Below are 18,017 nucleotides of genomic sequence, written 5' to 3'. Positions count from 1 at the left end.
CTGTTGCTATAAACACAACGACTGAGATATTGCAATCCTTGAGAATTTTGACTCAACATTAAATCTTGCAAAATGTAAATATTAGCACTTAGAATCTTAGAATCAATCGAATAAAAAAATAGTTTAGACTAGGTCCGATTCAAACAGCAGGAATTAGAATGATCAAGAATGATCAGGAATTAGCTGGAATAATCAGGAATTAGGTGGAATAATCAGGGATTAGCTGGAATAATCAGGGAATGGCTGGAATAATCAGGAATTAGGTGGAATAATCAGGAATTAGCTGGAATAATCAGGAATTAGGTGGAATAATCAGGGATTAGCTGGAATAATCAGGAATTAGCTGGAATAATCAGGAATTAGCTGGAATAATCAGGAATTAGGTGGAATAATCAGGAATTAGGTGGAATAATCAGGAATTAGGTGGAATAATCAGGGATTAGCTGGAATAATCAGGGATTAGCTGGAATGATCCGGAATTAGCTGGAATAATCAGGAATTAGCTGGAATGATCAGGAATTAGCTGGAATGATCAGGAATTAGCTGGAATGATCCGGAATTAGCTGGAATAATCAGGAATTAGCTGGAATAATCAGGAATTAGCTGGAATAATCAGGAATTAGCTGGAATAATCAGGGATTAGCTGGAATGATCAGGGATTAGCTGGAATAATCAGGAATTAGCTGGAATAATCAGGAATTAGCTGGAATAATCAGGGATTAGCTGGAATGATCAGGGATTAGCTGGAATAATCAGGAATTAGCTGGAATAATCAGGAATTAGCTGGAATAATCAGGGATTAGCTGGAATGATCAGGGATTAGCTGGAAAAAACAGTCAAATAATATATTTTTGGGGGAAATAGCTAAAAAGATTGCAACATTTTTCAATCTTTACTAATAATATATTAATGTTAATTTCAGATGCTAGGGGCACATTTTAAGACAATCAAACGTTTTAATTATTAACCTGACAAATTAGGATTTCTTGCCAAGGTATTTAGACTGAATCAATCTATGTGGGAAACTGTAACTCTGACCAGTACTTGTTTAGCACCACTTGAAAACAGTCAGAATATAGAGAATTTCCCTGCAGACGAGAGTCGTACTGTCTGTCAACGGTTCATTGTGGTGCAACACTGAGACAGCACATAAAGAACAGTGAGTAGAGAGCTAAGCCATGACACACATTCAGTTACGTGCCATTGATTTTTTTAATTAATATTGGCACCTGGCTAGAATAACCAGACAATTACAAGCAGAATACAACTGATCAAATCAACTCAATTCTCTCCCACTTTCAGCTATTCACCACCAGCACCCCACCAAAAGGTCATGAACCCCGTGTATTATGACTTATTTACACATTTTCTTCAAAAAAATACAATGAAAAATGGCAATGAGCATGGAGCATGAAAATAATATTATATACCTTCTTGATATAAACAAACAAAATGCTGAAGGAAAAAAACAAAACAATGATATTGAAACTTTTGACCTCACTACATTTTCAATGTGACATGTTTTTAACACCGAATTGTACTTTTTTCATCTTTTAACAAAAAAAAAAACGAATACAACGTATTATCTAAACACAAAATAACAACAGCCTACATGTAAAAATATAACTTTTACATACACAATTTCAAAATAATGGTCAGTTTGCATTTGTTGCATACAATTGACAAATGTCTGCGTTTCCTTTTGACAGCTGAATAGCAGTGAGTGGAACATGTTGTAACTTCGGTCCCTTTTGTCCAGTCAGGGACACCATAGTCAGTCATTGTGATGTCACGGGAACGCCATAGAAGACCGGTCCCTTTTTGTCCAGTCAGGGACACCATAGTCAGTCATTGTGATGTCACGGGAACGCCATAGAAGACCGGTCCCTTTTTGTCCAGTCAGGGACACCATAGTCAGTCATTGTGATGTCACGGGAACGCCATAGAAGACCGGTCCCTTTTTGTCCAGTCAGGGACACCATAGTCAGTCATTGTGATGTCACGGCACGGCACGGCACGGCAGAGAAGAAGAACGCGTCTTGTCTTTTTAAAGTAACACTGAGATGCCTCTTCAAACCTTCTACAATAATGAATCACCAACAAAACAACCTCCCCTCTGAAAACTGCCACCATCCTTATTTATATATTGTATATATTTTTACATTTATATATAGTGATTTTCAAATAGATTATTTTCCAGTTTCAGTGCCTTGCGTTGATTGGATAACGTAAACCACATTTAAAAACAGCTGCTGACGATTCTCCATATGGCAGCAAGTCGTGGTTCAGTACTTTTTTTCATCAACAGAGAAACCAGAACAGACAAAGAATAAGAGAAAGATTTTAAAAAAGAGGAAAAAATTCTGTTTTACAACATACAACCACACACTGGTACTGAAGACTACGGTGGCTCACGGACAAGCCGATATTGATAAAAAGCTGATAGCTATAATACAACGCTCAATAACAGACGTGTAGTTCACTATGGAAACAGGCTGAAACTTGTAATAATACAGGAAGGGGTCTGAAACTCGGGGTGCTGGGGCCGGCAGGGGGCTCAACTGACTAAAACAAGGTCTGTTCAGGGACACGCCTTCTAATTACATATAAGCATACAGTACAATTAAATACAGTTTATCCCAAAAATACTTTTTTTTTTCTCTTTTGACAGTTTTTTTTTTTTTTTTTTTTAATTCCCAGGTCGGAAAAAACCTGACTGCATAGACCTAATAACTAACAGTTCCCTAAGCTTGAATCCTAAAAAGTTCAGATAACGTCCGTCTCCTCCTCATCGCATTTGAATGATATGAACTCTAAAAGGCACATTGGTAGAAGTGAATGTTAAAATTGCATCTCTGGGGCCTTGCAGGGTCTGGGGTTGGGCCTTGGTTGAGGGTAAGGGAGCAGGAAGGGAGAACTGGGGAGTGGGACAGAGGGGGGTGTGAAGTGCTAGACCGGGGTTTATAAATCAGACAAATCATACAAGATGACGGACTGCTCGGCCTCCGGGATATACATCCCCCTCTGGCTGTGCCTTTCCAACGCAGCGTCATCACCAACCAGGGAAGTGACATCATCACTGGGAGAGAGACTTTGTTCTGGATGTGTCTGTGTGACAGACACAGCAAGGAGACAATCTCCTTCACCCAATCCTTCATCTGCCTAGTAACATGGACTAACGAACAGTAACACTACCAACGGCCTGCCCTCCGATCACAAGGGTCCATTTGCTCATCTGCTCCGCCCACGCAAAGGAATGACCAATGAAAACACATTTCAAATCTGAATCAGGATGTTTGCTGGTTTCGAGTGGCTAGAAGTATAAGGGGCAGCAATTTTTTGCCTCTATCCACTCTAGTATACAGCCAATTCTAGCCAACTTAGAGCCCAAAAACAAAAGTGTTATTTTAAAATGAATCTGTTCTGTTTTAGATTAGAAGTACACTTTTTTTTTGTCATTATTGCATGTTTTTACAATATCTTGAAATTCTACATAATGTCTACTTTTCATATTCTTTTAATACCTTCTCCCGTCTAGACCGACTGATTGAGTTTTCATATATATCTAGCTAACTTGAAATGTCAAGGAGGATTTCAGGCACTACTGCAAGAGTTTCCACAGTGTGGAGAAGATTGAGAAGATTACCATTCAGTTGAGAGGGCTGTGTTCACTAACAGCTCAGTCTGCAACATTGTTAAACATTGTTAAAAAACATAATGATATGTTTGAAATAGTCCCCCAACATCGAGTAGTTGCATCAATTATTATATATTTTTTTTGTTCATTTTTAAAAAATCTTTAAGATATATAATAACAGAAAGAAAGAAGAACAAATGTAGTATCTGTAGTACTGTAGTACTGTAGAATCTGTAGTACTGTAGTATATCTATTATCTGTATTATCTGTAGTACTGTAGTATATGTATTATCTGTAGTACTGTAGTACTGTAGAATCTGTAGTACTGTAGTATATGTAGTACTGTGGTATCTGTAGTACTGTAGTATCTGTATTATCTGTAGTACTGTAGTATCTGTATTATCTATAGTACTGTAGTATCTATAGTACTGTAGTATCTGTAGTATCTATAGTACTGTAGTATCTATAGTATCTGTAGTATCTATAGTACTGTAGTATCTGTATTATCTATAGTATCTATAGTACTGTAGTATCTATAGTACTGTAGTATTTGTAGTACTGTAGTATCTGTAGTACTGTAATATCTGTAGTACTGTAGTTTCTGTAGTATTGTAGTATCTGTAGTACTGTAGTATCTGTAGTACTGTAGTTTCTGTAGTATTGTAGTATCTGTAGTACTGTAGTATCTGTAGTACTGTAGTATCTGTTATGTTGTTCCATAGCCAATATACATTTGGGTTTATTTATTTCTACAGAAGACAAAAGACAGGTGGTCAGGGCAAGACATTGGTCAGATCGATCGATCGTTGATTGACATGATCGGTTGATTGATTGGTTCAGGAAATAGAAGAATGTTGTCAAAGGAAGTGGTCACTCATCATCTTGATGAATTCCGGGAGCTTGGACCTATAGGAGGACAGAAGAGGTTAGACACAGCTGTTACCTGGACAAACCAACAAACACGACACGACACAACACACACACACACACACACACACACACACACACACACACACACACACACTCACACACTCACACACACACACACACACACACACACACACACACACACACACACACACACACACACACACACACACACACACACATATACACACACACACACACACACACACACACACACACACACACACACACACACACACACACACACACACACACACACACACACACAACACACACACACACACACACACACACACACACACACACACACACACACACACACACGAGAAGAAACAAAAAGGAAAAGTTAAGGACAGACGCTCTCGTTCTCGGTCCTAATCGTCCTTCTACATACCCGGAAATTAAGATCAAGGTATGAAAGGCGTCCGTGATTATAGAAACAGTTATGACTAGAAGTGGAAAGTCCTTCAGAACATGGCAAATTGACAGTTCACTCATGGGTCATTCTATTTCTATGGTCTGTAGAAATGATTTGGTTGTGATAATGTACCTGTGTACCACTGTCTGATTAGCTTCTGTACCTGTGTACCACTGTCTGATTAGCTTCTGTACCTGTGTACCACTGTCTGATTAGCTTCTGTACCTGTGTACCTGTGTACCACTGTCTGATTAGCTTCTGTACCTGTGTACCACTGTCTGATTAGCTTCTGTACCTGTGTACCACTGTCTGATTAGCTTCTGTACCTGTGTACCACTGTCTGATTAGCTTCTGTACCTGTGTACCTGTGTACCACTGTCTGATTAGCTTCTGTACCTGTGTACCTGTGTACCACTGTCTGATTAGCTTCTGTACCTGTGTACCTGTGTACCACTGTCTGATTAGCTTCTGTACCTGTGTACCACTGTCTGATTAGCTTCTGTACCTGTGTACCTGTGTACCACTGTCTGATTAGCTTCTGTACCTGTGTTCCACTGTCTGATTAGCTTCTATACCTGTCTACCACTGTCAGATTAGCTTCTGTACCTGTGTTCCACTGTCTGATTAGCTTCTGTACCTGTGTACCTGTGTTCCACTGTCTGATTAGCTTCTATACCTGTCTACCACTGTCAGATTAGCTTCTGTACCTGTGTTCCACTGTCTGATTAGCTTCTGTACCTGTGTACCTGTGTACCACTGTCTGATTAGCTTCTGTACCTGTGTACCTGTGTTCCACTGTCTGATTAGCTTCTATACCTGTCTACCACTGTCAGATTAGCTTCTGTACCTGTGTTCCACTGTCTGATTAGCTTCTGTACCTGTGTACCTGTGTTCCACTGTCTGATTAGCTTCTGTACCTGTGTACCTGTGTTCCACTGTCTGATTAGCTTCTATACCTGTCTACCACTGTCAGATTAGCTTCTGTACCTGTGTTCCACTGTCTGATTAGCTTCTGTACCTGTGTACCTGTGTACCACTGTCTGATTAGCTTCTGTACCTGTGTACCTGTGTTCCACTGTCTGATTAGCTTCTATACCTGTCTACCACTGTCTGATTAGCTTCTGTACCTGTGTTCCACTGTCTGATTAGCTTCTGTACCTGTGTACCTGTGTTCCACTGTCAGATTAGCTTCTGTACCTGTGTACCTGTGTTCCACTGTCTGATTAGCTTCTATACCTGTCTACCACTGTCTGATTAGCTTCTGTACCTGTGTTCCACTGTCAGATTAGCTTCTGTACCTGTGTACCTGTGTTCCACTGTCTGATTAGCTTCTGTACCTGTGTACCACTGTCTGATTAGCTTCTGTACCTGTGTACCTGTGTACCACTGTCTGATTAGCTTCTGTACCTGTGTACCTGTGTACCACTGTCTGATTAGCTTCTGTACCTGTGTACCTGTGTACCACTGTCTGATTAGCTTCTGTACCTGTCTACCACTGTCTGATTAGCTTCTGTACCTGTCTACCACTGTCAGATTAGCTTCTGTACCTGTGTACCACTGTCTGATTAGCTTCTGTACCTGTCTACCACTGTCTGATTAGCTTCTGTACCTGTCTACCACTGTCAGATTAGCTTCTGTACCTGTGTACCACTGTCTGATTAGCTTCTGTACCTGTGTACCTGTGTTCCACTGTCTGATTAGCTTCTGTACCTGTGTACCACTGTCTGATTAGCTTCTGTACCTGTGTACTGGATTTCAGATCCTTCTCTTTACACTCCTGAACCTTCTGGAGAACATACCACCAACCTTTGGTTCTTCACTACAAGCCACATGTCTCTACCCACTCTTTCAAGGGTTTTTCTTTATTTTTACTATTTTCTACAACGTAGAAATAATAGTGAAGACATCGAAACTATGAAATAACATATGGAATCATGTAGTAACCAAAAAAAGTGTTAAACAAGTGAAAATATATTTGAGATTTGAGATTCTTCAACGTAGCCACCCTTTGCCTTGAAGACAGCTTTGCACACTCTTTGCATTCTTTCAACCAGCTTCATGAGGTAGCCACCTGGAATGCATTTCAATTAACAGGTGTGCCTTGTTCAAATCTGTGGAATTTCTTTCATTTACATTTACATTTACGTCATTTAGCAGACGCTCTTATCCAGAGCGACTTACAAATTGGTGCATTCACCTTATGATATCCAGTGGAACAGCCACTTTACAATAGTGCATCTAAATCTTTTAAGGGGGGGGGGGGGGGGGTTAGAAGGATCACTTTATCCTATCCCAGGTATTCCTTAAAGAGGTGGGGTTTCAGGTGTCTCCGGAAGGTGGTGATTGACTCCGCTGTCCTGGCGTCGTGAGGGAGCTTGTTCCACCATTGGGGTGCCAGAGCAGTGAACCGTTTTGACTGGGCTGAGCGGGAACTGTGCTTCCTCAGAGGTAGGGAGGCCAGCAGGCCAGAGATGGATGAACGCAGTGCCCTTGTTTGGGTGTAGGGCCTGATCAGAGCCTGAAGGTACAGAGGTGCCGTTCCCCTCACAGCTCCGTAGGCAAGCACCATGGTCTTGTAGCGGATGCGAGCTTCGACTGGAAGCCAGTGGAGAGAGCGGAGGAGCGGGGTGACGTGAGAGAACTTGGGAAGGTTGAACACCAGACGGGCTGCGGCATTCTGGATGAGTTGTAGGGGTTTAATGGCACAGGCAGGGAGCCCCGCCAAGAGCGAGTCGCAGTAATCCAGACGGGAGATGACAAGTGCCTGGATTAGGACCAGCGTCGCTTCCTGTGTAAGGCAGGGTCATACTCTGCGAATGGAGGACATACCACCAACCTTTCCTCCTTAATGCATTTGAGCCAATCAGTTGTGTTGTGATAAGGTAATGGGTGGTATATAGAAGATTGCCCTATTTAGTAAAAGACCAAGTCCATATTATGGCAAGAACAGCTCAAATAAGCAAAGAGAAACAACAATTTATTATTACTTTAAGACATGAAGGTCAGTCAATCACGAACATTTCAAGAACTTTGAAAGTTTCTTCAAGTGCAGTCGCAAAAACCATCAAGCGCTATGAGGAAACTGGCTCTCATGAGGACCGCCACAGGAAAGGAAGACCCAGAGTTACCTCTGCTGCAGAGGATAAATTCATTAGAGTTACCAGCCTCATGAGGACCGCCACAGGAAAGGAAGACCCAGAGTTACCTCTGCTGCAGAGGATAAGTTCATTAGAGTTACCAGCCTCATGAGGACCGCCACAGGAAAGGAAGACCCAGAGTTACCTCTGCTGCAGAGGATAAATTCATTAGAGTTGCCAGCCACAGAAATCGGCCATTAACTTCACCTCAGACTGCAGCCCAAATAAATGCTTCACAGAGTTCAAGTAACAGACACATCTCAACATCAACTGGTCAGAGGAGACTGAGTGAATCAGGCCTTCATGGTCGAATTGCTGCAAAGAAACCACTACTAAAGGACACCAATAATAAGAAGAGACTTGCTTGGGCCAAGAAACACGAGCAGTGGACATTAGAACGGTGGAAATCTGTCCTTTGGTCTGATGAGTCCAAATGTGAGAATTTTGGTTCTAACCGCCGTGTCTTTGTGAGACGCAGAGTAGGTGAACGGATTGTCTCCACATGTGTGGTTCACACCGTGAAGCATGGACCAGCATGGCTACCACAGCATTCTGCAGTGATACGCCATCCCATCTGTTAAGAGCTTAGTGGGACTATCATTTGTTTTTCAACAGTACAATGACCCAAAACACACCTCCAGGTTGTGTAAGGGCTATTTGACCAAGAAGGAGAGTTGATGGAGTGCTGCATCAGATGACCTGGCCTCCACAGTCACCTGACCTCAACCCAATTGAGATGGTTTGGGATGAGTTGGACCACAGAGCGAAGGAAAAGCAGCCAACAAGTGCTGAGCATATGTGGGAACTCCTTCAAGACTGTTGGAAAAGCATTCCAGGTGAAGCTGGTTGAGAGAATGCCAAGCTGTCATCTTCTTATTTAACTAGGCAAGTCAGTTAGGACCAATTTCTTATTTACAATGATAGCCTACACCGGCCAAACCCTAACCAGGACGACGCTGGGCCAATTGTGCGCCGCCCTATGGGACTCCCGATCACAGCCGGGTGTGATACAGCCCAGATTGAACCAGGGTTTGCAGTGATGCCTCAAGCACTGTGATGCAGTGCCTTAGACCGCTGCACCACTCGGGAGCCTGAAGGGTGGCTACTTTGAAGAATCTAAAATCTAAAATATATTTTGATTTGTTTAACACTTTTTTGGTTACTACATGATTCCATACGTGGTTATTTCATAGTTTTGATGTCTGCACCACTTTTGACTGGTACTGTACGTTATACTACTGTCAAACCTTGATTCTGTCTCATAGTTTCTGCACGACATTCAACTATAGACAGTGAAACAATCAACACAATACATCACATCACACACAATCAAAACCACAAGATGGTTTTCACTGAGTTTCACTTGATGAAGCTAAAGCAAGTCACCTACACACACACACAGCGGAACACACAATGAGCACACACACACTAAAAAGCACACTTACTGCCAATCTGCTGTTCAAATGTACCCAGCGTTTTGTATCAATAGATTTGAGGGTTTGTAATGTCAGCCAGCCTCATTGTTAACTACCAGCAATGCCACCCCCAGAAGACCATACAACTCCGCTTGTGCAATTTCAATCCATTTGGACTCAAGTGTACAAGGGAGAAATCGTCCTAATCCCCCCCCCCCCCCCCCCCCTATTTGTACTGTAATTCTGCTATAAAGTGTATAATTTATATGGGATGCGAGCGTAGACAAAACAACAATGCTATCCATTTACACAATGCAGAGCGTGTAGGCCAAGTCACTGTGGAAGACTGATAACAAATATGTGTTCTCTGTTAAAAGCCTGTATTATTGCATGTTACTTGTCTTATTTTAATTTGTATTGATTTCTTAGCAAATGGAGCCAGAATGTTAAACATTATAAACACCAATTCAATTTTCTTAGTTGTTTTTTTGGGGGGGTTAATGGTAAGTTATGGTACATGTGTTTTCACAGCAGATTAGTTTAAAGTGAATATATCTTCTGACCATTTAGGGGGTTTTTACATTTGTCCCATTGGGTTGGAGGCATCCCCCATGGCGTGGTGCGGCCCGGCCAGGGAGAGGGTCGCTCCGCCGTCCGACGAGCCTTTCTCCTCCTCACGTCTCTTCAGACACGCTGCCTTAGGGTTCAGATTCCTCTCTAGAGACACGAACATGGACAGGCACGCACCCACGGACCCACGTACACACAAACGCACGTGCACGCACAAACACACACACACATACACACACACGCGCGCACAAGAAACATAGACACAAGTAAGTGTTTAAGAACTGACGCAGCTCCACCGTGTGGATCTGAGAAGATATTGCTCTACATCTGCTGTTAAATTATAGAGCCAATCCTAACTTCCACTTAAATCAGATTTACACTAATTAATGCATTGACATCAATAGGAAACTAAGTGAAAATTCGACTTAAAGGGGAAGTTAAGATTCAGCCACAGCCAGGCCTAAAGAATAATGCACCCTTGTGTGTATGTGTGTGTGTGTGTGTGTGTCTGTATTATCTCTGACCTCTGATTTGCTGCTCCAGGCTCAGTAGGTGTGTGTGTGTGTATGTGTGTGTAGTAGAAGTAGTAACAGTACTAGTACTAGAAATTGATTTATAAAGTACTACTACTGTTACTACTACTACTACTACTACTGCTACTACTACTACTGCTACTGCTTCTACTACTGCTACTACTACTACTACTATACTACTACTACTGCTACTGCTACTACTACTAATACTACTGCCACTACTACTACTATACTATTACTGCTACTGCTACTACTACTACTGCTACTACTACTACTATACTACTACTACTACTGCTACTACTACTAATGCCACTACTACTACCACTACCACTACTACTACACACACACACACACACCCACACATACTGAGCCACATACTGAGCCAGGAGCAGCAAGGGAAATCTTGTATGTACTGTGTAAGTGTCTATATGTCTGTCTATGTGTGCGTCTGTCTGTGTGTGTGTGTGTGTCTGTCTGATGTGTGTGTGTCTGTCTGACGCGTGTGTGTGTCTGTCTATGTCTGTCTGTCTGACTTGTGTCTGTCTGTCTATGTGTGTGTGTGTCTGTCTATGTGTGTGTCTGTCTGACTTGTGTCTGTCTGTCTATGTGTGTGTCTGTGTGTGTGACTATATATGTATGCGTACAGTATAGGTGTGTATATATATATATATATATATATATATATATATGTGTGTGTATATGTCAGGTCCCTATGTCTATATATATATATATATATGTGTATATGTGTGTGTCAGATCCTTATATGTGTATATATGTGTGTGTATATATATATATATATATATATATATATATATATATATATATATATATATATATATATATATATCTATGTGTGTGTGTGTGTCAGATCCCTATATGTGTGTATATGTGTGTGTGTCAGATCCTTATATGTATACATATATATGTGTATATGTGTGTATATGTGTGTGTCAGATCCCTATATGTATATATGTGTATATGTCAGATCCCTATATGTATGTATATATGTGTGTCAGATCCCTTGCCTCTGACTTGCTGCTCCAGACTCAGTATGACGGCCACGGCCTGATGCAGTATGAGCAGTTTGGTCTGTGGTTTGTCACTCTTCAGGTGCAGCTGCACCATGCGCCCCAGCTCCTTGAAAGCCTCGTTGATGTCTCGGACACGCAGACGCTCCCGGGCGTTGTTGGCCATCCTGCGTTCCTTCTCACGTTCGATTTTCTGCTCCGGAGACAAGTCCTCGTCATCCGCGTTGCTGTGGGACCGATAGGGGGACTGATCAGCACCAGCTACCACTAAACCAACGCTTACCCACGCTTAGCCATTTTGAAATGCCAGCACATTGGATGAAGCCGGGTACAGTCTGAATCTCTGTTTATAGGATTTGTGATGCCTATCCATTTACCTGTGCGACTGATTGCACTGTAGATACAGTTCATTCAGAAAGTATTCACCCTTCATGACTTTTTTCCACATTTTGTTGTTGTTACAGCCTGAATTTAAAATGTATTAAATTGAGAATCTTTGTCACTGGTCTACACACAATACCTCATCATTTCAAAGTGGAATTATGTTTTTTGAATTTTGTACAAATGTATTGAAAATTAAAAGTTGAATTGTCTTGAGTCAATAACCATTCAATCCCTTTGTTATGGCGATGCCTAAATAAGTTGAGGAGTAAACATTTGCTGAACAAATCACAAAATAAGTTACATGGACTCACTCTGTGTGCAATAATAGTGTTTAACATGATTTTGGAATGACTACCCCATCTCTGTACCCCACACATACAAAGTCCCTCAGTCGAGCAGTGCATTTCAAACACAGATTCATTCACAAAGACCAGGGAGGTTTTTCAATGCCTCGCAAAGAAGGGCACCTATTGGTAGATGGGTATAAAAGAAAAGCAGACATTGAATATCCCTTTGAGCATGGTGAAGTTATTCATTACACGTTGGATGGTGTATCAATACACTCAGTCACTACAAAGATACAGGTGTCCTTCCTAACTCAGTTGCCGGAGAAGAAGGAAACTGCTCCGTGATTTCACCATGAGACCGATGGTGACTTTAAAACAGTTACAGAGTTTAACCTCACTAGGGTAGGGGGCACTATTTTCACCTCCAAATGAAAAGCGTGCCCAAAGTTAACTGCCTGCTACTCAGGCCCAGAAGCTAGGATATGCAGATAATTAGTATATTTGGATAGAAAACCCTCCAAAGTTTCTAAAACTGTTAAAATAATGTCTGTGAGTATAACAGAACTGAAATGACAGGCGAAAACCTGAGGAAAATCCATTCAGGAAGTGCCATTATTTTGAAATGGCTGTTTTTTCAATGAAAGCCTATCCACCATTTAAAGGGATAGGACCCAGATTCCATTCCCTATGGCTTCCACTAGTTGTGAACAGTCTTTAGACATTGTTTCAGGCTTTTATTCTGAAAAATGAGGGAGAATGACAACTTTGAGTGAGTGGATAGTGGGATGTCCCCAGAGATGTTTTCTGCGCATGACCGAGAGTGCGCCTTTCTTGTTTTTCTTTTATATTGACGACGCTATTGTCCGGTTGAAATATTATCGATTATTTAGGCTAAAAACAACCTGAGGATTGATTATAAACATCGTTTGACATGTTTCTACGAACTTTACGGATACTATTTGGAATTTTCATCCAATTGAGCCATTGGATTACTGAACAAAACGCGCCAACAAAATGGAGGTTTTTTATCGAACAAAACGAACATTTATTGTGTAACTGGGAGTATTGTGAGTGCAACCATACGAAGATCATCAAAGGTAAGTGATTAATTTTATTGTTATTTCTGACTTTTGTGACTAGTCTACTTGGCTGGTAACTGAATGTCATGTTTTGTGTGCTGAGCTCAGATAATCGCATGGTTTGCTTTCGCCGTAAAGCCTTTTTGAAATCTGACACGGCGGCTGGATTAACAACAAGTTAAGCTTTATTTTGATGTATTACACTTGTGATTTCATGAAAGTTAAATATTTATAGTAATTTCATTCGAATCTGGTGCTCTGCAATTTCACCGGATGTTGGCCAGGTGGGACACTACCGTCCCACACCCCCTAGAGAGGTTAATGGCTGTGATAGGAGAAAACTGAGGATGGATCAACAATAGTGTGGTTACTCTACAATACTAACCTAATTGACAGAGTGAAAAGAAGGAAGCCTGTACAGAATACAAATATTCTAAAAACATGCATCCTGTTTGCAACAAGGCACTAAAGTAAGACTGCAAAAGATAAGGCAAAAAAAATCCCTTTTTTCCCCGAATACAAAGTGTTATGTTTGGGGCAAATCCAATACAACACATTACTGAGTACCACTCTCCATTTTTTCAAACTTAGTGGTGGCTGCATCATGTTATGGGTATGCTTGTAATCATTAAGGACTAGGGAGTTTTTCAGGATAAAAAATAAAAGGAATGCACAGGCAAAATCCCAGAGGAAAACATGGTTCAGTCTGCTTTCCACCAGACACTGGGAGATGAATTCACCTTTCAGCAGGTAAATAACCTAAAACACAAGGTCAAATATACACTGGAGTTGCTTACCAAGAAAACAGTGAATGTTCCTGAATGTTACAACTTTGACTTAAATCTACTTGAAAATCTATGACAAGACCTGAAAATGGTTTTCTAGCAACGATCAACAACCAATTTGACAAAGCTTGAAGAATTTTGAAAATAATAATGGGCAAATGTTGCACAATCCAGGTGTGGAAAACTCTTTGAGACTTACCCAGAAAGACTCACAGTTGTAATCACTGTCAAAGGTAAAGTATTGACTCAGGGGTATGAATACTTATTGTAAATGAAATATTTCTCTATTTCATTTTCAATAAATGTGGAAAACATTTCTAAAAACATGTTTTCACTTCGTCATGATGGAGTATTATGTGTAGATGGTTGAGGAAAAAATATCTTTAAACCATTTAGAAATCAGGCTGTAATACAACAACATGTAGAATAAAAACAAATTGAATCATTTCTGATGGCACTGCATATATAGTAGATGGTGTTGGAACCTGAAACAATTCATTTCCATTCTATTTTCAATTATTCAATGCATCTAATTTCAGTTGTTCAATGCATCTATTTTCAATCGTTAAAATGCTAAATCGTTTAATGCATCTATTTTCAATCGTTGAAATGTTCAATTTTTCAATGCATCTATTTTCAATCGTTTCAGTGCATCTATTTTCATTCGTTTAATACATTTATTTTCAATCGTTCAATTAAGATATTTCAAATCGTTCAATGCATCTATTTTCAATTGTTTAATTTATCTCTTTTCAATTGTTCAGAGCATCTATTTTCAATTGGTTTCAATGCATTTAGACAGAGGGAGGGAGGGAAGGAGGGAAGGAAGGAAGGAAGGAAGGAAGGAAGGAAGGAAGGAAGGAGGGAGGGAGGGAGGGAGGGAGGGAGGAGACATCTTTTTTTAAATCGTTTCATCACGATAATCTGGGGTTGGGTCCGAATTAGTCTGATTAGATCATTCCAGGTGGAAGGTCTATAAACGTTGTGATGTCACAGAGTTTATCCTGGCATGGGCTGGAGCCCCAAGTGCATTTTGGGAATGAGGAAGTGGGGATTCTACTCTGGTGTGTGAGAAACAGCTAAAACACGGCTCAAGACCGTGGACGGGACTGGACCGCCTGGCTTCAGATACACTCAAAGGAGGACTACATTTGGAGCAATCAATGTGTTAGTGTACCAGTGGAGGCTCTAGAGGGGAGGGATGCTCGTAATAATGTCTGGAACGGAGCAAAACCACGTGTTTGATGTATTCGATACCATTCCACGGATTCCGCTCCAGCCTTTACCACGAGCCCATCCTCCCCAATTAAGGCGCTTACCAACCTTCTGCGTAGTGTACATATACTGTGTGTGTGTGTGTGTGTGTGTGTATAATGTATAGTATGCCGGTTTATGTGATTGTTGAGAAACTGCCATACAGCTGTAATTGTATGGCTTTAAATAACTGTCATAATATGTATGTAGCCTACTGACTAGACAGGCCATAGAATGTCACAGTTTGCTATGTAAGTGAGTATATTGGAGTGTGTTTCAGTCTGTAGATTATCAGACTCTTTGCTGTTGTTTTTCATTGTGTTTATTTAGCTGTCCCCCAAATCACACCTGTTCACTTCATCAAAATCCCTTGTTAGTGGAATTTAAATGAAGCGAGCGTTGCCGACACGGTTACCTAGATCTTGACCTATCAATAGACTTGAGGTCCTTGCTGTCGGGCTCCTCCTTCTTGGCCTCCATAGATCTGGCATCCTGCAGGTTCTCGTCCCCCTCATCCTCCGACTTGATCTCTGACGAGATGGACGAGGCGCTCTGGCCCTGGAGACCACTGGAGAGAGCTGGGGAAGGGAGAGGGGAGGAGAAGGGGGTTGGAGGAGAGGGGAAGGGAGAGGGGAGGAGAAGGGGGGTGGAGGAGAGGGGAAGGGAGAGGGGAGGAGAAGGGGGGTGGAGGAGAGGGGAAGGGAGAGGGGAGGAGAAGGGGGGTGGAGGAGAGGGGAAGGGAGAGGGGAGGAGAAGGGGGGTGGAGGAGAGGGGAAGGGAGAGGGGAGGAGAAGGGGGTTGGAGGAGAGGGGAAGGGAGAGGGGAGGAGAAGGGGGTGGAGGAGAGGGGAAGGGAGGAGAAGGGGGTTGGAGGAGAGGGGAAGGGAGGAGAAGGGGGGTGGAGGAGAGGGGAAGGGAGAGGGGAGGAGAAGAGGGGTGGAGGAGAGGGGAAGGGAGAGGGGAGGAGAAGGGGGGTGGAGGAGAGGGGAAGGGAGGGGAGAGGGGAGGAGAAGGGGGGTGGAGGAGAGGGGAAGGGAGAGGGGAGGAGGAGAGATGAGGAATATATATATTAAAGCCACAAACCATTTTTCAGCTAAACAATAGACCAGCCATTCAGTTTGTTCTTTTGTACATTTGAGACATTATGTTTATTCTAGTGGTGCCAGCCAGACAGACAGACAGACAGACAGACAGACAGACAGACAGTTTATACTAGTGGTGCCAGACAGACAGACAGACAGACAGACAGACAGACAGACAGACAGACAGACAGACAGACAGACAGACACTACTTTTATCTTTCCTGAGTGGAAATTAAAAACAATGTGTGTGCAAAATGTGTGTGTGTCTGTGTGTGTTTGGCATGCCTGCCTCTGTGTAAAGAGTGTCTACCAGGCACAATCATCCCCTGTTTCATCCGCATTAGGGGGGAGGAGGGGGAGACAGAGGGAGGGGGGAAACAAAGGGAGGGGGGAGGAGACAGAGGTAGGGGGGAAACAAAGGGAGGGGGGAGGAGAAAGGGGGAGGTGAGGAGACAGAGGGAGGGGGAGGAGGGGGGAGACAGAGGGAGGTGGATGAGACAGAGGGAGAGACAGAGGGAGGTAAAGGAGGGGGGGAGACGACAGAGGGAGGTGGATGAGACAGAGGGAGAGGGGGGAGACAGAGGGAGGGGGAGGAAGGGGGGAGACAGAGGGAGGGAGGCGGAGATGGGGGAGACAGAGGGAGGGGGAGGAAGGGGGGAGACAGAGGGAGGGAGGCGGAGATGGGGGAGACAGAGGGAGTGTCTACTCTGCGGATACAAAAGAGGTCTGAACCCCTCTCACTATCCAGCTGGAGAATACAGCTGTCTCTTTGTTTGACGTCATTCTGTGGGCCGGTGCCAAAATTCCTGTCAACATAAAAACACTGTTCCCACACTGTCTCTCTCACACACACACACACACACACACACACACACACACACACACACACACACACACACACACACACACACACACACACACACACACACACACACACACACACACACACACACTCTCTCTCGCTCTCTCTCTCTCTCTCTCTCTCTCTCTCTTGCACAGACACAGCCTCCCTCAAAATGCCCTCAATGTCTCGATCACAGAGAAGAAGAAAAACAAAATGGTGGCCTGGCTGCTGCCAGCTTTTATTGGTGGAGCTGTATCTCAAACCTGGCTGCTGCCAGCTTCTATTGGTGGAGCTGTATCTCAAACCTGGCTGCTGCCAGCTTCTATACTATATTTGGGGCAGGAAGGAGACCCATGGTGACTGAGAACCTAGAGGGAAGGAGACCAGTGGTGACTGAGAAACTAGAGGGAAGGAGACCAGTGGTGACTGAGAAACTAGAGGGAAGGAGACCAGTGGTGACTGAGAATCTAGAGGGAAGGAGACCAGTGGTGACTGAGAAACTAGAGGGAAGGAGACCAGTGGTGACTGAGAAACTAGAGGGAAGGAGACCAGTGGTGACTGAGAAACTAGAGGGAAGGAGACCAGTGGTGACTGAGAAACTAGAGGGAAGGAGACCAGTGGTGACTGAGAATCTAGAG

At 42.7% G+C, this 18,017-nt stretch overlaps 1 protein-coding gene across 14 annotated transcripts in view; it reads right to left on the bottom strand.

Moving 5' to 3' along the window:
* Positions 1-1,193: 1,193 nt before the first annotated feature.
* The window catches only part of LOC106568540 (transcription factor 4), a 420,186-nt gene continuing 403,362 nt past the window's right edge, over positions 1,194-18,017 (bottom strand). For 6 of the 14 annotated variants that reach the window (XM_045692640.2, XM_045692637.2, XM_045692638.2 and 3 more), the window contains 4 exons: positions 15,870-16,032; positions 11,663-11,892; positions 10,116-10,251; positions 1,194-4,543 (listed from right to left, as the gene is read on the bottom strand). In XM_045692640.2, the coding sequence (XP_045548596.1) occupies positions 4,495-4,543; positions 10,116-10,251; positions 11,663-11,892; positions 15,870-16,032 (578 nt within the window). In that variant the 3' untranslated portion in view covers positions 1,194-4,494. Of the gene's footprint in view, positions 4,544-10,097; positions 10,252-11,662; positions 11,893-15,869; positions 16,033-18,017 lie in introns of all 14 variants that reach the window. The other 8 variants (XM_045692641.2, XM_045692646.2, XM_045692652.2 and 5 more) reach the window with 3 other exon arrangements.

The sequence above is a fragment of the Salmo salar genome, chromosome 13 (assembly GCF_965601325.2).
Source record: "Salmo salar chromosome 13, fSalSal1, whole genome shotgun sequence".
NCBI lineage: Eukaryota > Metazoa > Chordata > Actinopteri > Salmoniformes > Salmonidae > Salmo > Salmo salar.
Note: the sequence above shows the minus strand (reverse complement) of the source record. Positions and strands in the feature narration are given on the sequence as shown.